General features: G+C 49.2%; 1 protein-coding gene across 2 annotated transcripts in view; it reads left to right on the forward strand.

Annotated features, from left to right (window-relative positions):
* Positions 1-15,522, forward strand: part of TTC7B (tetratricopeptide repeat domain 7B) — a 248,850-nt gene that overhangs the window by 18,633 nt on the left and 214,695 nt on the right. For both annotated transcript variants that reach the window (XM_080807351.1, XM_080807352.1), the window contains exons 2-3: positions 4,322-4,476; positions 10,351-10,519. In XM_080807351.1, the coding sequence (XP_080663477.1) occupies positions 4,322-4,476; positions 10,351-10,519 (324 nt within the window). The remainder of the gene's footprint in view (positions 1-4,321; positions 4,477-10,350; positions 10,520-15,522) is intronic.

The following is a 15,522-nucleotide window of genomic DNA, read 5'->3' on the forward strand; positions in this document are numbered from 1 at the left end:
AGCAGATCTCAACTTGAAGCCTGTTTGGTAGTGCGGAGCTCTAGCTAGGATAACAGTTGGCTGCTGTAACTAAGGTCAGAGGAACAGTGACTAAAGCAAGAGCAAGGTAGAAGTTAATGTTTCTCTCTAGTGTGATAATTGATCATAAGCATCCAGGGCTGAGTAGCAGCCCGGGATGTGGGAGACCAAGGCTCCTAATGTTGTGACGCTCTGGGATCCTCAGTAGATGGCTTCCATCTTTAGGACCGGAATGGATGCACCATTTTCCACTAGCCACAGACTCATTCCAGCTAATGGGGTAGGGTGAAGAGGAACTGGAGAGTAAGTGCATTCCCTGGGAGGGCCCAGCAGAGAAGCTGCATGCAGAACTTCTGCTCACATCACACTGGCCATAACTTAGTCGTGTGACAGCCTGCACCTCCTGGGGAGCCTGGGAAGTAGTCTTTACGTTGGCAGCTCTGTGCACTGATAAAACTCAGAGACTCTAATAATAAAGGAAGAAGAAGAGAACAAATATTTGGGGAACAACTGACAGATTGTGCCACAGGCAGGACCAGGCCTAACACAGGAGAGTATGGTTCAAGTGCCTTGGCCTATCATTGAATTAATTCACCATTTATTGAGCAGTGACTCTGTGCCAGACATTGTGCTGTGCTCTGAGACCAAAAAGTAACACACAGACTCTTCCTTCAGGCCTCTCATTACAGTCTTGAAGGGGCAGACCGATATGTAAATGCCCTGGTTGGGGTGCTCGAGGTTCCTGGGGCAGCTGGGGCTGGCTTGGGGTAGGGCATGTGGTGGGGGGCGGGGGGTTGATGAACAGCGCGGGAAGATTAATAGGTCTTTATCAAGTAATGGCGGTTGGTGTTCTCAGCTTTCCAAGTCGTCCCAAAGATATGGAGATATATCCCAAAGATATGGAGATACGTTCACAGGGCCTATGTGTGGAGAACTGCCTGTGGAAACTGCCAGGACCTCTTTTACGTGGGGATGGGGCTGAGTGGGCAGAAGGGAACCGTTAGTCCCATGTTCTGCTCCCCACTTGAGTCTCCATTCTTGTCTTCTCACTTACCCACACCCTCTTCTCTGGCCACTTGGTCCAGTGTGCTTTTGCCTTCCCACTTTTCTTTTCTTTCTTTTTTTTTTTTTTAAGATTTTATTTATTTATTTAACAGACAGAGATCACAAGTAGGCAGAGAGGCAGGCAGAGAGAGAGGGGGAAGCAGACTCCCCGCTGAGCAGAGAGCCCGATGTGGGGCTCGATCCCAGGACCCTGGGATCATGACCTGAGCCGAAGGCAGAGGCTTTAACCCACTGAGCCACCCAGGTGCCCCACCTTCCCACTTTTCTTATGCCCTGCTGTTCTTTCAGCCTGGTTTGCCCTTCCTTGTCCTGTTTGCCAGTCCAGACCCTACTCATCCTGGGAGGTCTAGTTGAGAGGTGTGGCAGGCCAGGCCACAGCATTTCCCTCGCTGAGAACTCATTAGCTCTCATCCAGTCTTGCTATGGTCGTGGTATTGTTCCCGTTTCATAAATGGAGGCTGATGCTTCAAGAGAGTAAGCGACGTGCCCCTGGTCCCACAGCTAGAAAGAGGTGGCAGGCAGCAGAGAGCCTGATCTGCTGTCCTCTCTGCTTGTTGGCCTGGGGATTCTGCTTGGAACAGCCATTTCCAGCTGCAAGGTCAGAGGAGTCTGCCGCAGGGAGGTCATCGGAGTGGGGGGAGTAACGGGGGATAATGTAGAGAGAGGAATCTTCAGCTCAGATGTACAGAGGGGCGTTCTTAGAATTGTCCCCCAAAACACTGAGGCTAAATCCTAGGGCCACAGACACAGTGTGACAAACTGAGATTTATATCTACGACTCTGAATCTCATGTTATTTTATTTTTTGGAAATTTAAAACATACAGAAAAGAAAACAAATGTATACTATTAGTCTCACCATTCAGAAATAACCACCATTAATGTCCCAAGGTATATACTTCCAGTTTTTAAAGAAGAATCACAGTTTTTCCTAAAGGTAATTTAAAATGATTTTGCTCAATAAAAATAATTCAAACTGCAAAGAAGAGAGTGAAAAAATTATCCCAGCTCCTATCATTCAGAAGTTTTTATTACTTATTCTTAAGTGATACTCATTCTAGACATCTTCTTAGGGAAACAGACGGAATAAAGATAAACAGGCATACTTTTATAAATGGTGATCACGTTCCCGTCCAATATCACAGCCATTAGCCACGGGTAGCTGCTGACCACTTGAAATGTGGCTGGTTCGAACTGAAATGTGTCATAAGTGCAAAGTACACCAAGTCAGCTCTGAGCCCAACATGGGGCTCGAACTCACAACCCCGAGATCAAGAGTCACATGCTCTGAGCCAGACAGGCACCCCTAGATTTGGAAAACTTAACACAAAAAGGAATATAAAACATGTTGATAATTTAAAAATATGGATTGCTTGTTCAACTAGCAACATTTTGCATATATTGAGTTAAATAAAAGATATCAAAATTAATTTCACTTGTTTCTTTTTCCTTTTTTAACATAGCTGCTGCAACTTTTAAAATAAAGTGTGGCTTGCATCTGTATCTGTTGGGCAGCAGCTATTTTAAAAATAAAGTATCAGTAAGTACTAATGGGAAGAAGGAAACAAAAAGTGAATCTAAGGGAATTGTTGAGCTCTAGATAAATGTGTTACCATGTGGCATGGTTTCCTGCAAGAGTGCAGTGAAGTTGATCGGAGTCATGTTTTTCTCTTTAAGCATGTATTACCATGTTTTAAAGCACTTCCCAATTTTGATACATTGTCACTTTTGCATTGGGTTGGTTTACAGCAATTCTTGTAGGCATTTAGTGTTCTATATGTAAATGCTCTGATCCTCATCGTCAGACCTTTGCCGACACACCCTTCATCCCTGAGCTCTGGATTTCTTTCTTAGCTGCATTTCATTCTAAGGACGGGCTCCTGCTTCTGCGAGGAGGCTGCTTGTGGCTCTCGAACCTGGCCCGCTCCAGGCCCCTTGGCTTATGCTGTGTGTCCCTGTGCCCTCTGCAGACATCGCTTCATTGTCTTCTGCTGTAGGATGCTGCTGTGGGTCCGGTCTGAGCTTCCCCTCATGTTAAAGGCAATTTGCTTTTCCTTCTTGGACAACTGAGGGAATTCTTGAGTTCGGTAGCTTAACTCAGCCCTGGTTTGCTGTGGCTTGGCTGATCCCAGGACCCTGGGTCTCATCTCTAAGAGACTATTTTGGGCTTCCCCGTACACAGACAGAGACACTGCTGAGAACTTTAGATTTGGCAGATTTGGGTCACTGGCCAGAGGACTGGGAAGGTTCTCCTTATAGCTCGCAGCCTTCAGTGGACCTACCACTTAGAATCTCAGTGGGTGCTCCATGACTCTTTCTGGAGTTAATTTTAGATTACCTAAATAATAGGCAAATCTGTTCTCCTTTCTGGGACCGTAATGTTAAAGATAAAACTGAAGTCCATTTTGGCCCCTAACTCCAGTTGGGGTCCCCCCAACTTTGCAGCCCAGTGGTAGCTACACTATGTAGGTGCCTTTTACACTATGCTTATATTTTAATACAATTAGGTCCTGTCCCAAATAGGTCAAGCTCAGGCTGGTGTATGAATTGTTTTGGGTTTATTCAGAATGTGTAGATGTGCGGATTCCCAAGAGCTACTTCTGGAGTGAGCTCTTCATTCTAATTAACAAGCCGACACAGACCATAATGAAATTGCAACTCTAAGTAGAGTACTTTTAGGGGTAAAACCTTCATGGAGAGGTTGTCAGTGTCTGTATAGCTTTGAGTTTTAGGCAGAAACAGACCGTGTGCATTCAGGTCATTTTGACACAAACTTGTTTTAAGAATCTGACTGTACAAGACATTGCTCCAGCTCACATCCATTTGTGAGACCACAGAACACAAAAGAGCTAGGAGATTTCACTGTGTCAGTGTTTGAGAAAATACATAGTATTGTTTTATACAGATCCTGCTGAAAAATAACGTCAGACAGCTGTGTTTTCTTACTGAACTTGCACTCTCGCTATATTAATATGTCTCTAGTCTTTCTAGATCCAGTAAATGTGTGACAAAGGAATGAGCTATCCCCTGTCTGCGTACAAATTCTGGAACATTCTTATTTATAAACAGAATTCACTGTAAGCTGGCGCCCACTTGGACTCCCTCTAAGGCTATGAAGTTCCAGAAGGACCTTGCTGAGGGCACATAGCAAGGGCGTGGTAGTCCTGAAGTCCTTGGGGGGCTTCCCAACATGCAGAACATTCCCAGCTCCCATTTACCTTCTCACTTGGTTCTTTGTAGATGACATGGCAGAGCTCCTCCTTGGGGAGTCGAAGCTGGAGCAGTCCCTGAAGGAGCACCCACTGCGGCAGGGGGCCAGTCCCCGAGGCCCCAGGCCCCAGCTGACCGAGGTCCGCAAGCACCTGACCGCCGCCCTGGACCGTGGGAACCTAAAGGTACTGTGGGTGTCTGAGCTGAGGGGGGTAGTGGGCTGTCGGGAAGGATGGCCCATGATGGACGGGCAGTGTTGGGAGCGCACGAGCACGCTGCCACGGCGAGGCTCCTCAGAAGCAGGCCCGCTCGCCCTGTGTGTGTCGACCACCTTCTGGGGGCTTCCAGCTCACTAGGGTCTCTCTGCTGAGTCTTCAGAGACTCATTATTCTGAAAAATCTTCTCCAGGCGCTTGGAAGGGAGCTGTTGTATAGGGCCCAGAGCTCAACCTGACGCCTGGCCCACTCTAGGAAGGAGAGAAGTTAGTCAGGAGGACCGTTTACCTCTCAATTCCTGCCTCAAATATGCAGCTCCTGAGCGTCCCCAGGCCGCTGTGGCCTGGAACGGTGTGGGCTCCTCCTGGCCTGGTACTTCGGTGTGGGAGGCAGCCAGGACGGGCGGCCTGTCCCCCCGCCTGAGCCATGGCCCTAACCCCACGGCCCAGGAGACCTTAAGCGCTACCCTCCTGCTCCTCCCCTGCCCTGTCTTCCCGTCTCTAGACTCAGCTTTCCCTCTCACCACATATTCCTTTCTTGCTTCCTTTGAATCTCCTTTCCTCTCCATTTCTCTCCCCCTGCCCCCGCCACCCCCCTCACCCAGTAGCTCACTTCCTGGGCTCCAGACTCTTCCCCTCCCTGAAGGCTGAGGCCTGTTCTTCCTGCCCTTCTGAGGTCACGCTCCTCACCCCTGCGCCTGCCTGCTCCCAGCCCCAGGCCCATCAGTGTCCTCAGCTGCCCTCCTGCTGTTGTGCAACCCTCACCGTTATCTCGTCTCCAGAACTTTCTTATCCTCCCAGATTGAAACTCTGTGCACAAGCCTCCCTGCCCCTGTTTACTTTCTGTCTCTGTGATTCTGACTGCTCCAGGTCCCTCAGATAAGTGGAATTATAGAGCATTTGTCTCCTTATGACTGGTTTAGTTCATTAATGTAACATCCTCAAGGTTCATCCCTGTTGTAAGTGTGTGTCAGCATTCCCTTCCTTTTTAAGGCTGAGTAATACTCCATTGTGGGTTTATACTGGATTTTGTTTATCCCTCAGTGGGCCCTGAGGTTGCTTCTGCCTCTTGGGACTTTGATAACGCTGCTATAATACAAACTTTATTGATTTATTTATTTTAGAGGGTGGGGAGAGAGAGAAGAGGGGGAGAGGGAGAATCTTAAGCAGCCTCCATGCCCAGTGCAGAGCCTGATGTGGGGCTTGAACTCCCAACTCTGAGATCATGACCTGAACCGAAATCTAGAGTTGGCCACCCAACCCACTGAGCCACCAGTGTGACCCGAATAATGCTGCTGTGCGTGTGGGTTCACAATATCTCTTCCAGATCTTGCTTTCAGTTCTTTTTGGGCACATACCCAAAAGTGGAATTGCTGAATCATGTGGTAATTCTCTGTTTAATTTTTTAAGGAGCCTCCATACTATTTTCCATAGCAGCTGCGCCATTTTACATTCTCACCAACACAAGTTCTACTTTCACCACATGCTTGCCAGCATTTTTTATTTTCTGTTCTTTGGTATTGTTTGGGTTTTGCATAGTAGCCATCCTATTAGTTTTGGGGTGAGCGCGCACTGTGGTTTTGCTTTGCATTTCCCTGATGATCAGGGATGTTGAACATCTTTTTGTGTGCTTATTGGCCATTTGTATGTCTTCTTCGGAGAAAAATCTATTCAGGTGCTTTGCCCATTTGTTATTTGGGTAGGGCTTTTTTTTTTTTTTTCTTTTTGCTGTTGTTCAGTTTTATCTCTTTGCTTTTAACCTTGATGATTTATATTTCTTTTTTCTTCACTTCCCATCTTAGAACCTTCCAGGGCTACTTCTTTGGGCTTTATTCTGATATTTGTTTACATTCCCCCCCCACTCCCACCCCCTGAGAAGCCACGTTTCCTTAGCTTACTTTTTGTATCTGTTTTGGAAGCTTGTGCCTATTCCCAAATTGCTGGGTGACCCCAGGGAGATGTCCTTCCTTCTTGTCATCTGGTCACCTCCTTGGCCCTGGAGCATTTGGGGGCCTGGGCAACGTTTGTATAAGTGAGTGTTAGTGTTTGTCAGTTATGTGGCTGCAGGCTTCTGGAAATGCAGGCAGAAAGCCTCCTTTCTGAAAGGCCTTTGTGTATGTCCGTCTCCACTGGACACATCTCCAGGCCCCTCAGGCTGGCTTGAGGGCATCAATTAATTTTTTTATTTTATTTTTTTTAAGATTTTATTTATTTATTTTAGAGATACTGTGAGTGGGGGTGGAGGGAGGAGCAGAAGGAGAGGGAAAGGGACAAGCAGACTCCATGCTGAGCACAGAGCCTGATGCAGGGCTTGATCTCACGACCCCAAGATCATGACCTGAGCTGAAATCAAGAGTCAGACGCTTAACTGACTGAGCCACCCAGGCGTCCCACACATCACTTCAACATAGGAAGGCCAGTTTACTAAGCGCTTGGTAAATTTAAGTAAATTGGGCCTTTAGAACACATGGTCTCCCTTTCCCTGTTTCTTTCAAAGGGCCATGCCATACTTCTCTTCAGAGTCAGTTTGTGATACTGGTTGGTCCTCATCAGTGAAAAAGGGTAGAGGGACAGTGGACATGTGGGCTTTGCTTCCCAGACTCAAGCATCCATTCAAGAAGCCAGAGGGTATGGCCGTGTGCTAGGGGAGAAAGGTTGAGGACCATGCTCCAAGCCTGACATCTGGCTAGTTTCTTTCCCCCTTCCAGATCCCTGACTTCATTGTGAAAATTAACCTTCTGGTTTACCAGGTGCTGATGGTTTTTGCTCTCCACCCAGTGTAGTAGTAAGAACATGGAATTTCAAGTTAGAATTCCTGAGTTTGTGTTCCAGTTCAAGATTTGTAAGCTGTGTGATTCAGCGAAGTTACTTACCCTCTCTGAGCTTCACATTTCTCATCCATAAGCGTAGGTAGCTCGGGGTTGTCTTAAGGCTCGGATGTGGAAGCTCTTTCACAACTTCGCAGCACCAGAGACATGTCGTTTACTGCGATTTTATTGGTTCTACCTAGAGTTTTTTCTCCTGTGGTGGCCATTTTTTAGCTTCCTCTACCCTATAGAGAATGTTTCAAAGTCGCCCAGCTTTTGCATGGGTGTGTCACCCCAATAGCTGGCTAATGTGAAACTTGTTCTCTGTTTGACATCAGTGCGTCTCCTGGTGGGGTGCTTGCCCAAGCCCAGTGCAGACAAGGTGCCCACAAAATACACATGGACTGAGGCAGAAAGGACCAGAGCAAGATAGCAGTGTGGTGGGACAGAAGGAGCCCAGCCTGGGAGTCAGGAGACCTGCTTCTGAGTCAAGTCAAGAAAACCGTGTCTCTCATGGGCACAGCAGCACAAGCAGTGTGCTGGGGCCAGTCTATGCCCTCTGCAGCAAGTGGCCTCCATGTGGGGTCACCAACGACACCTGCTCGGCAAGGCTCTCCCAGTGTGTCCACACTGTGCCTTTGCACTTGGAATTTTGTTCAGACTTTTGCATCTTTTCCATCCAGACTTGTAGTTTACTCTTCTTAAAACAAAAACAAAAATAAAAACTTAAAAATTGTTTTTAAGTTGCGTTAAACATCTTTTTCTTTGGGTAACCAAAAATATCTAATGCAAGCTTTGCCATCATAACCATCTTTAAGTGTACAGTTTAGTGGCATTAAGTATATCCACACTGTTGGGCAACCGTGGCCACTGTCCATCCGCAGACTGTGCCCAGTGAACACTAACTGCTACTCCCCTCCCCCTTCCTTTTGCTTTTAAGCCAGTGGTCCCAGTGCTGGAAGGCTTAATTAAGGTAGGAAGGAAGATGCAGCCTTGTCTGCCAGGAAGCCTTTTCTCTGGGTGAGACCCACCCCCGTGGTGGGTCTTTTTTCATAACTCTTTTTCTCTTAAGTCTGGTTTGATTTCTCTGTTTGCAAATATAATTCTAATTTCTTGCATTTTAATTTCTCTCTCTCTCGGGGCACTCAGAACTCTCTTTTTCTGTTCCTTTCAGGGCGCCTGGCTGGCTTAGTCAGACCATGCCACTCTTAATCTCAGAGTCATGAGTTCAAGCCCCACGTTGGGCGTGGAACCTACTTAAAAAATAATAATAATAAAATTTAATTTAATTTAAAATACCCCTTTTGCTCCCTTCATTCCTTTTGCCCATTTTACCCTCTCTTCAATGCTGCCTATTGCCCCTGCCCCCTTTCAAGAAATACCTTATGACTTCACTTCTATGTGGAATCTAAAAAAAACAAAACAAATGAATAAACAGACAAACAAAAAGCAGAAACAGACCCATAAATACAGAGAACAAAGTGATGGTTGCCAGAGGGGAGGGAGTTGGGGGCTGGGCACAACAGGTGAAGGGGAGCAGGAGATAGAGTTATGGAATGAATGTGTCCTGGGAATAAAAGGGGCAGCACAGGGAATATAGTCAGTGGTATCATAACAGCCTTGCAAGATGTAAGGTGGCAGATATAAGGTGACAGATGGTAGTTACACTTGTGGCGAGCACAGCATAGCTTATGGAGTTGTTCAGTCACTATGTCATACACCTGAAAAATATGTAACATTGTGTGTCAACTACATTCGAAAAGAAAGAAAGAAAGAAATGCCCGGAAGCTGGCGATCCTGGTGGATAGCTGCTTTGCCATGCTCTGGCTGGCTAGCTGGCATTGCCCACCCCATCATGGTTACAGGGTACAGAGCAGTGCAGCTTCCTGGCATGCTCCTATAAGCGGGAAAATCTAGCCTTGCATAGCTTGGGTTCCAAGGAACAGGCCTGCGAGAGGCTGAGAAATCTGTTTCCTAATATAGCAGGCTGGGCTGTCTCCTCTTTTCCTGCTGATGAGTGCTGGCCAGGGAGAAGGGCAGAGGATGAGGCTGGGGGTTGTGGACTAGGGAAGCCAACCTCTCCTGCCTGGAGAGGAATGAGGACCCATCAGAGGACTGCTAGAGCTTGCAGCCTCCCGGGGCAGAGGGGACCAGGGCTCAGTCACCTGAATGAGCAAGAATGGCTCAGTGGGAAAAGTTAGACACTGGAAAGAAAGCAAGTCCTGGGTTTTGCGCCAATTTAGAAAACCTCTCTCTTTGGGTTATTTGGGTTATAGTCTTGTGGCACACCCCCAGTACAGCAGGCAGGATGCACCAGGTTGTCCTTTTTTGAGACAGGTATCTGTGTGTCTTGTTCATTAAGCGTCCCTTCCGTTCTTGGCCCAGCACAGTCAAGGACACGGGCCTGCGGGGAGCCTCAGTGTTCTCTTCTGTTTTGGTTTATGGCAGCTTTCTTGAAGTAGAGCTCATATGCCATGTAATTCACCCATTTAGAATGTACGGTTCAGTGGTTTTTAGTATAGTCACAGACTCGTGCAGTCCTTACCCTATTTTAGAGGATTTTCATCACCCCCAAAATAAACCCGTACCCATTAGCAGTCACCTGCTATCCCCCCACCCTCCAGCCCTACGCACACACACTAACCTACTTTCTGCCTCCATAGCTTTGACTGCTCGGGCCATTTCATGTTCATGGAAGCACACAACATGTTGCCTTTTGTGATCAGCTTTTTTACCTGCTGAGGTGTTTCCGAGGGTCATCCCTGTTGTAAGCGTGGGGCAGTGTTTCCTTCCACGCTGTGGCTGAGTCATACTCCTCTGTGAGGCCAGACCACATTTTCCTTATCCATTCCCCCGTCAGTGGGCATTCGGGTTGTTGCCCCTTCCGGGGCCATGGTGAACAGTTCTGCTGTGAACCTTCGTGTGCGTGATTTTGTGTGGAGAGCCCCAAGGCTCTGTGGCAGCAGGTGGCGGGTCCCCGAGGGAGCATTACTCATAGCATTGTAGGAAAATGTTTTTCTCTCTCCTTTTCCTTCTAGTCAGAGTTCCTACAAGAATCCAATCTGATCATGGCCAAGTTGAATTATGTGGAAGGAGATTATAAGGAGGCTCTCAACATCTATGCCCGGGTGGGCCTCGATGACCTGCCGCTGACAGCCGTCCCTCCCTACAGGCTGCGCATGATTGCGGAAGCCTACGCCACCAAAGGTGAGCCTTCCCTCCTGGGTGGCTGTCCCCCGGGGCCATGCTGCGTGGAGCCCACAGGCCGACCCTGTGCCCTGGCTCAGCACCTCCCAGCAAGGCTTTGGGGTTGGGCCCACAGCACATCGCATGATGTGGGCCTTGCCACACATCGTTCCCTCAGACCCTCAGTTCCTCAGCAGAATTCCAGTAAAGGGTTCTGATAATTAATATGCAATGAAAGCAGGATTTTTTTTTCTATAGTTAAAATACTGCCCAGAACAGGCCAGGATTCTTGTTGTATGGCCCCTTCGCCACGTGGCTGACCAGTGTTATTCATTAATGCTGCCTCTGGGCTAATTGAATTAAGGTGGATTGGTCCCTGTGAATGGCAGTCACTGTAACAGCCAGTTCAGTGCCTGGGGGCTCTGGGGCTGAAAGGAAGTGTAAACGTCAGCCTGGTTGCCCAAGAGGAGCTTGCAATCCCACGAGAGAGGATAGTCCCACAGAGAGGAAGATGACAGACACAGGACACACACATCGTTTGACCTTTCCAAGCTGCCACTTCCTCATCTGTGAAATGGGTATAATCACATTCACTTCATAGATTTATTCTAAAGGTTCAGTCAAATAACGTATGTAAAGCACTGACCATGGTACCTGGCGCATACTAAATGTTTATCAAATGATATTTTAAAATATCAGCCCCAAACAAGACAGCAGATGGTAAAAGTCGGGCATGGCTAAAAGCTATTGCTTTTTAGAGGTGAGAGAGGTCACACAGGCTGGCAGGGCCAGGAAGGCTTCCTGGAGGAGGAGGAGGTTTTGAATATGAATTTGAAAGGCCACCTGAAGAAAGGGATCATCTGAAGCAGCTCCGCTCCCTCGTGCCACCTACTGTCCAAACCATGCATTGTGACTGACTGTGGCTGGCACGGAGGCCAGGGCCCTAGGCACTCGTCTGCTGTGGGCTGTCTGACTGGGTTGTCCGGCGCAATGGTGAACAAAGACCCAGTCTGAGGCACACTTCAGAGCTTTGTGTCAGGGGTGACATATTCAACCAGTTCCCTGGGGAACCTCGAGTACTGCCAGGTTCATCTAATTAATCTTCTGAACCTCCCTGCGGCCCGGGGAAAGACGCTGTCACTCTTGGCGGAATGCACTGGTGCTTTGGCGGGCACAGTCCCCTGAGGCTATTGGAGGGGTCCTGGGGGCTCTGCAGGCTGTGCTGGGCTGTGTGCCACCTTCCTGGTGCCTGCTTCCTCACCTCACATGACTTGGGCTTGTGGGAGTTTGTGGTGATTTGGGGCCAGAAACGATATCCTGCAAGGAGAGCAAAGCTTCATCGGGCAGTCGCCTGGCACCCGGGGCCCGGTGGACTGTTGCTGGGAGTGTTTTGCTAGTTGCGGAGGGGGGATGGCTCTGGGGCCCGCTTCGCAGCAAGAGCTTGGGCCCTCACATTGGCTCTAAGACGACTGGCCCCAGCAGCCCTCTGTAGGCAGCAGAGCCTGCTCAGCCTCGTGGCTGCAAGTGGCCGAGGAGGCCAGGAGATGTGGTTGCTGGGACTGGGCCCACGTCATATGTGGCTAGCAGTGGGCCCCCTGCCATGGTGCTGAGGCACTTGGGACACACTGGCTGGCTCCCGGGAGGCCTGGTCCTAGCTGGCTTCCGTGGGCCTGCACAGTGTCACACACATACGGGAGAGGGAAGGGTTGCTTGTGCCAGAGGAAGTGGCTCTCAGCCCAGGGGGACCCCAGCCCCAAGAGCTGATGCCAGCCAGGGGAGAGCCAGTGCGGAGTGGTGGCTCTGAGCACTGGAGCTTAGCCATCTGCCTGCTCCATTGCCCACCACCACCACGTACTGGCCCTGTGCCTCGGTTTCTCCGTCTGTCCAGCTCTCCTTGGATTGTCCTGTGGATTCCACAAGCTCCTACGTATTGAAGGCCCGGCACATAGTGAACATGATCTAAATCTTAGCATAAAAGCCGAGTGTTTAATGGGGTACCATAAGAAGTGACTTACAGTAGCCAAAATACTGTCCCTTTAATTTGTGGAGATGCCCAAAGACGGACCAGCTCTCTGAGGAGTTCAAGAGGCTCTTGGTCCTAACTCTGTGTAGCAGCACTCTTTGGTTCCTCTTTCTTCTTACTCTTTCTTCTTCAAGGTCCTTGAGAACTTTCCACGAGAGACTGTGGACAAACATTCGGTGAATGCCAGTGTGCTCCGTCGTGAGCCACAAGCCTGCCGGTGCCTGAGGGAGGGTTGGTGTCATCAACTCAGCATTTTCAGGGCTTTTGAAATAGCTGCTGACATTGCCAAATTGAGACCATCCTGTTAAAAATGTGGCTTTCTGGCTTCTTCAGGAAGAAGGGAAGGGCAAGCCCGGGCTGGAGCTGAGTGCAGCTGCCCAGGATGGGCATCCAGCGCGCACCTCTCCCCTGGCCACCACGGTCTCCCGAGGTCTGACCGGACCAAGGTTTTCAGCCAGAGCCTGGGAGTATCACTCCCATATTCGCGTTTCCAGCCATGGCTGCGAGCTCTTCCCCTGGCCAGGTAATGGTAGCCTTGGCTTATTGGGAATCCGCAGCCAACATCATTCCTTATCAGTTAGAGCTTCACTGTCTCTGAAATCCTCCAAACCTGTAATTTACAGACAAGGGAGATGAGACTGGGCGAGGTTAGTGGAATGCCCACTAGATGCCTTCTATTTGGATATCTCAACCAGTCTTCACCACCACCCTAGGAGGTGGCCTCTATTATTCTTTCCATTTTACAGATGAGAAGACCAAGGCACAGGCAGTTTAGATAAGCTGTCCAGGGTCCTGAAGCCAGGAAGTGGTTGAGGCAGGACTCGAGGCAGAGCCCACACTCTCCTAGTGAGAGGCAGAAGGGTCCTCCGTCTAAAGCCCATGTTCTTACCATTCTGCTCTGTTGGCATGTGGATCAGAGCATGCTTGGGCCAGGTGAGGTTTCTTCATGTAGAAAACATTCAGATCGCTAGAGGATACTCTTGATTTGCACATAGACCCCACTTGGCAGCCTCACCTTTGTTGTTCTTCCACCATAATTCCTGCTCCTTGCCCAGATTTCTTCCTGTAAATTCTGTACCTCCAGCTCACACGTCCTGTCTTCTCTGGCAGCCTCTGGGACTCACCTGTTCAGAGACGGTCAGATTCACTGCTGTCTTTGCTCAGTAGATCAGTAGGTGACGTGAGAATCGTACTAGCATCAGTTGTCCCGGTATCAGGTGCCCCTGCCAGTCTGTGAGTTCCTCTAAAGGAGGAGCTGTTTGTTTTGTTTGTGTGCCATCCTCACAGCTCAGCGCAGGACTTGGCACGTAATCAGTGCTCAGTTATGGAGTGGAATTTGTACAAGTTCCCTTGGTGGCATTTTTATCGAGATGCCCATCGTGTCATTCAGGTGATCCGGGCACCTTCACTCCTAGCCTGGCATGTTGAGATGCGTTTTCTTTGTAGGTGAATATACCTCGGGCATATTTCGATGATTCAGAGTCCTTCCCTGCTGATTACGGGCAATATCGCTGTGAGCATGCTGATGTCACACTGTAACAGAGCCCGACATGGACTTCTCTCTGAAAGGTTGTACATTTCAGTTCATTTCCATGATCGGGGACTTCCGAAGTGGATCTCAGCTCCCCCCACGATCCCCTCAACTCGTTCCTTCTGTCTTGTAAATGTAAGCAAACAGAGAGTGGGAATCGAAATGGAGAAACTCTTTGGCTTCTGGTGGTGCTGATTTAATCAAGTGAGTAGGCATCTTTGCTCTGGGGTACAGATTGAAGTAGCAAATGAAATTTCCAGGACACCAAGTGGCCACTGATGTTTTTTTCACAAGTGGGAATGCTGGGGAATAGTGGACACATGGCCACCATCTATTTTGGGACTTAGATCTGCTGGACATGGGGTGACTTTCTGCAGATAGGCCAGTGGGAGCTGGAAGTGGCTTGCCTTCCCAGATATGGCCTTTATGAACAGCCTTGGTATATATGCTATTTTGTCTCACAGGGACCAAAAACTCACTGGCTCCAATATGAGGGAGTCCTGGAACCGACAGGCTGGTCACAGCTGGTGGGGCAGCTGTGTTCTCGGAGGTTCTTGTTTCTCCCCATCCATTAGGGTGCCGTCCTCGTCTGTGTGATTGAAGCTGGCATGCTGGCTTGCCGCATCTCATGGAAAGGGGCAATAGAGGGAGACGTCTGGGGTGAGCAGAAGAAGTGCATGTCGGTTCTGCTGACAGCCCACTGGAGAGAGGTTACTCTAGCACCGTACATATCCACCAGGAGCCTGGGAAAAAGAAGACTGGGGGCTCACGTAAGTCTCTGATTAGACATGTCCAGTAGAGCTTGGTCTCTCAGCCAGCTGACATCTGTAGAAGGGGGCAGGGAGAAGGAAGTAGCCTGCACTCAGGTGAATGAAGGGGATGTGGAGGACCTGAGGCTCTGGTGCCCAAGAGGAGGGAAATTATGAGCCTGGAAACAGTCGCCTGGTATTAAGCTTCCTTTCTAGATCACACAGTAGGATGCAGAGAAGGACTGATGGCAGAGGGTCAGCGGGGCCTTCCCAATCATCCCTCATACGAACACTTTCTTTTTCCACTGGGGACACTGTGCCCGAAAGGCGAAGGGACTTGCCTGATGACGCCCACCAAGCTGCAGGCAAGGCCAGGAGGGGGTAGGAAACCTTCCTGTCAAACTGCGTGACCTCTGTGCCAGGTGGAGAAGGCGGCACGGTGTTGGGGAGCTCCATGGAGCCTCCCATTTTCTCTCTTCCTCCTTTGCTCCCGGGTTTGAAATTGTGCCTTTGATGCCTTGGTTAAGAGCCTGGGGTTTTGGAGCCAGACTGCCCAGGTTTGATCTCTAGCTTTGTCACTTATTAGCTATAAGATGTTGGGCAAGTGACTTTTACCCCCCCTGGGGCTCAGGTTTTTCATCTATAAAAGAGAGGTAATAGGAGTCTCTACATTATAGCGTGATTGTAGGGAATGAGGGGGTGAAGTTCTTAGCACCGTGCC

The sequence above is a fragment of the Martes martes genome, assembly GCF_963455335.1.
Source record: "Martes martes genome assembly, chromosome: 7".
Lineage (NCBI taxonomy): Eukaryota > Metazoa > Chordata > Mammalia > Carnivora > Mustelidae > Martes > Martes martes.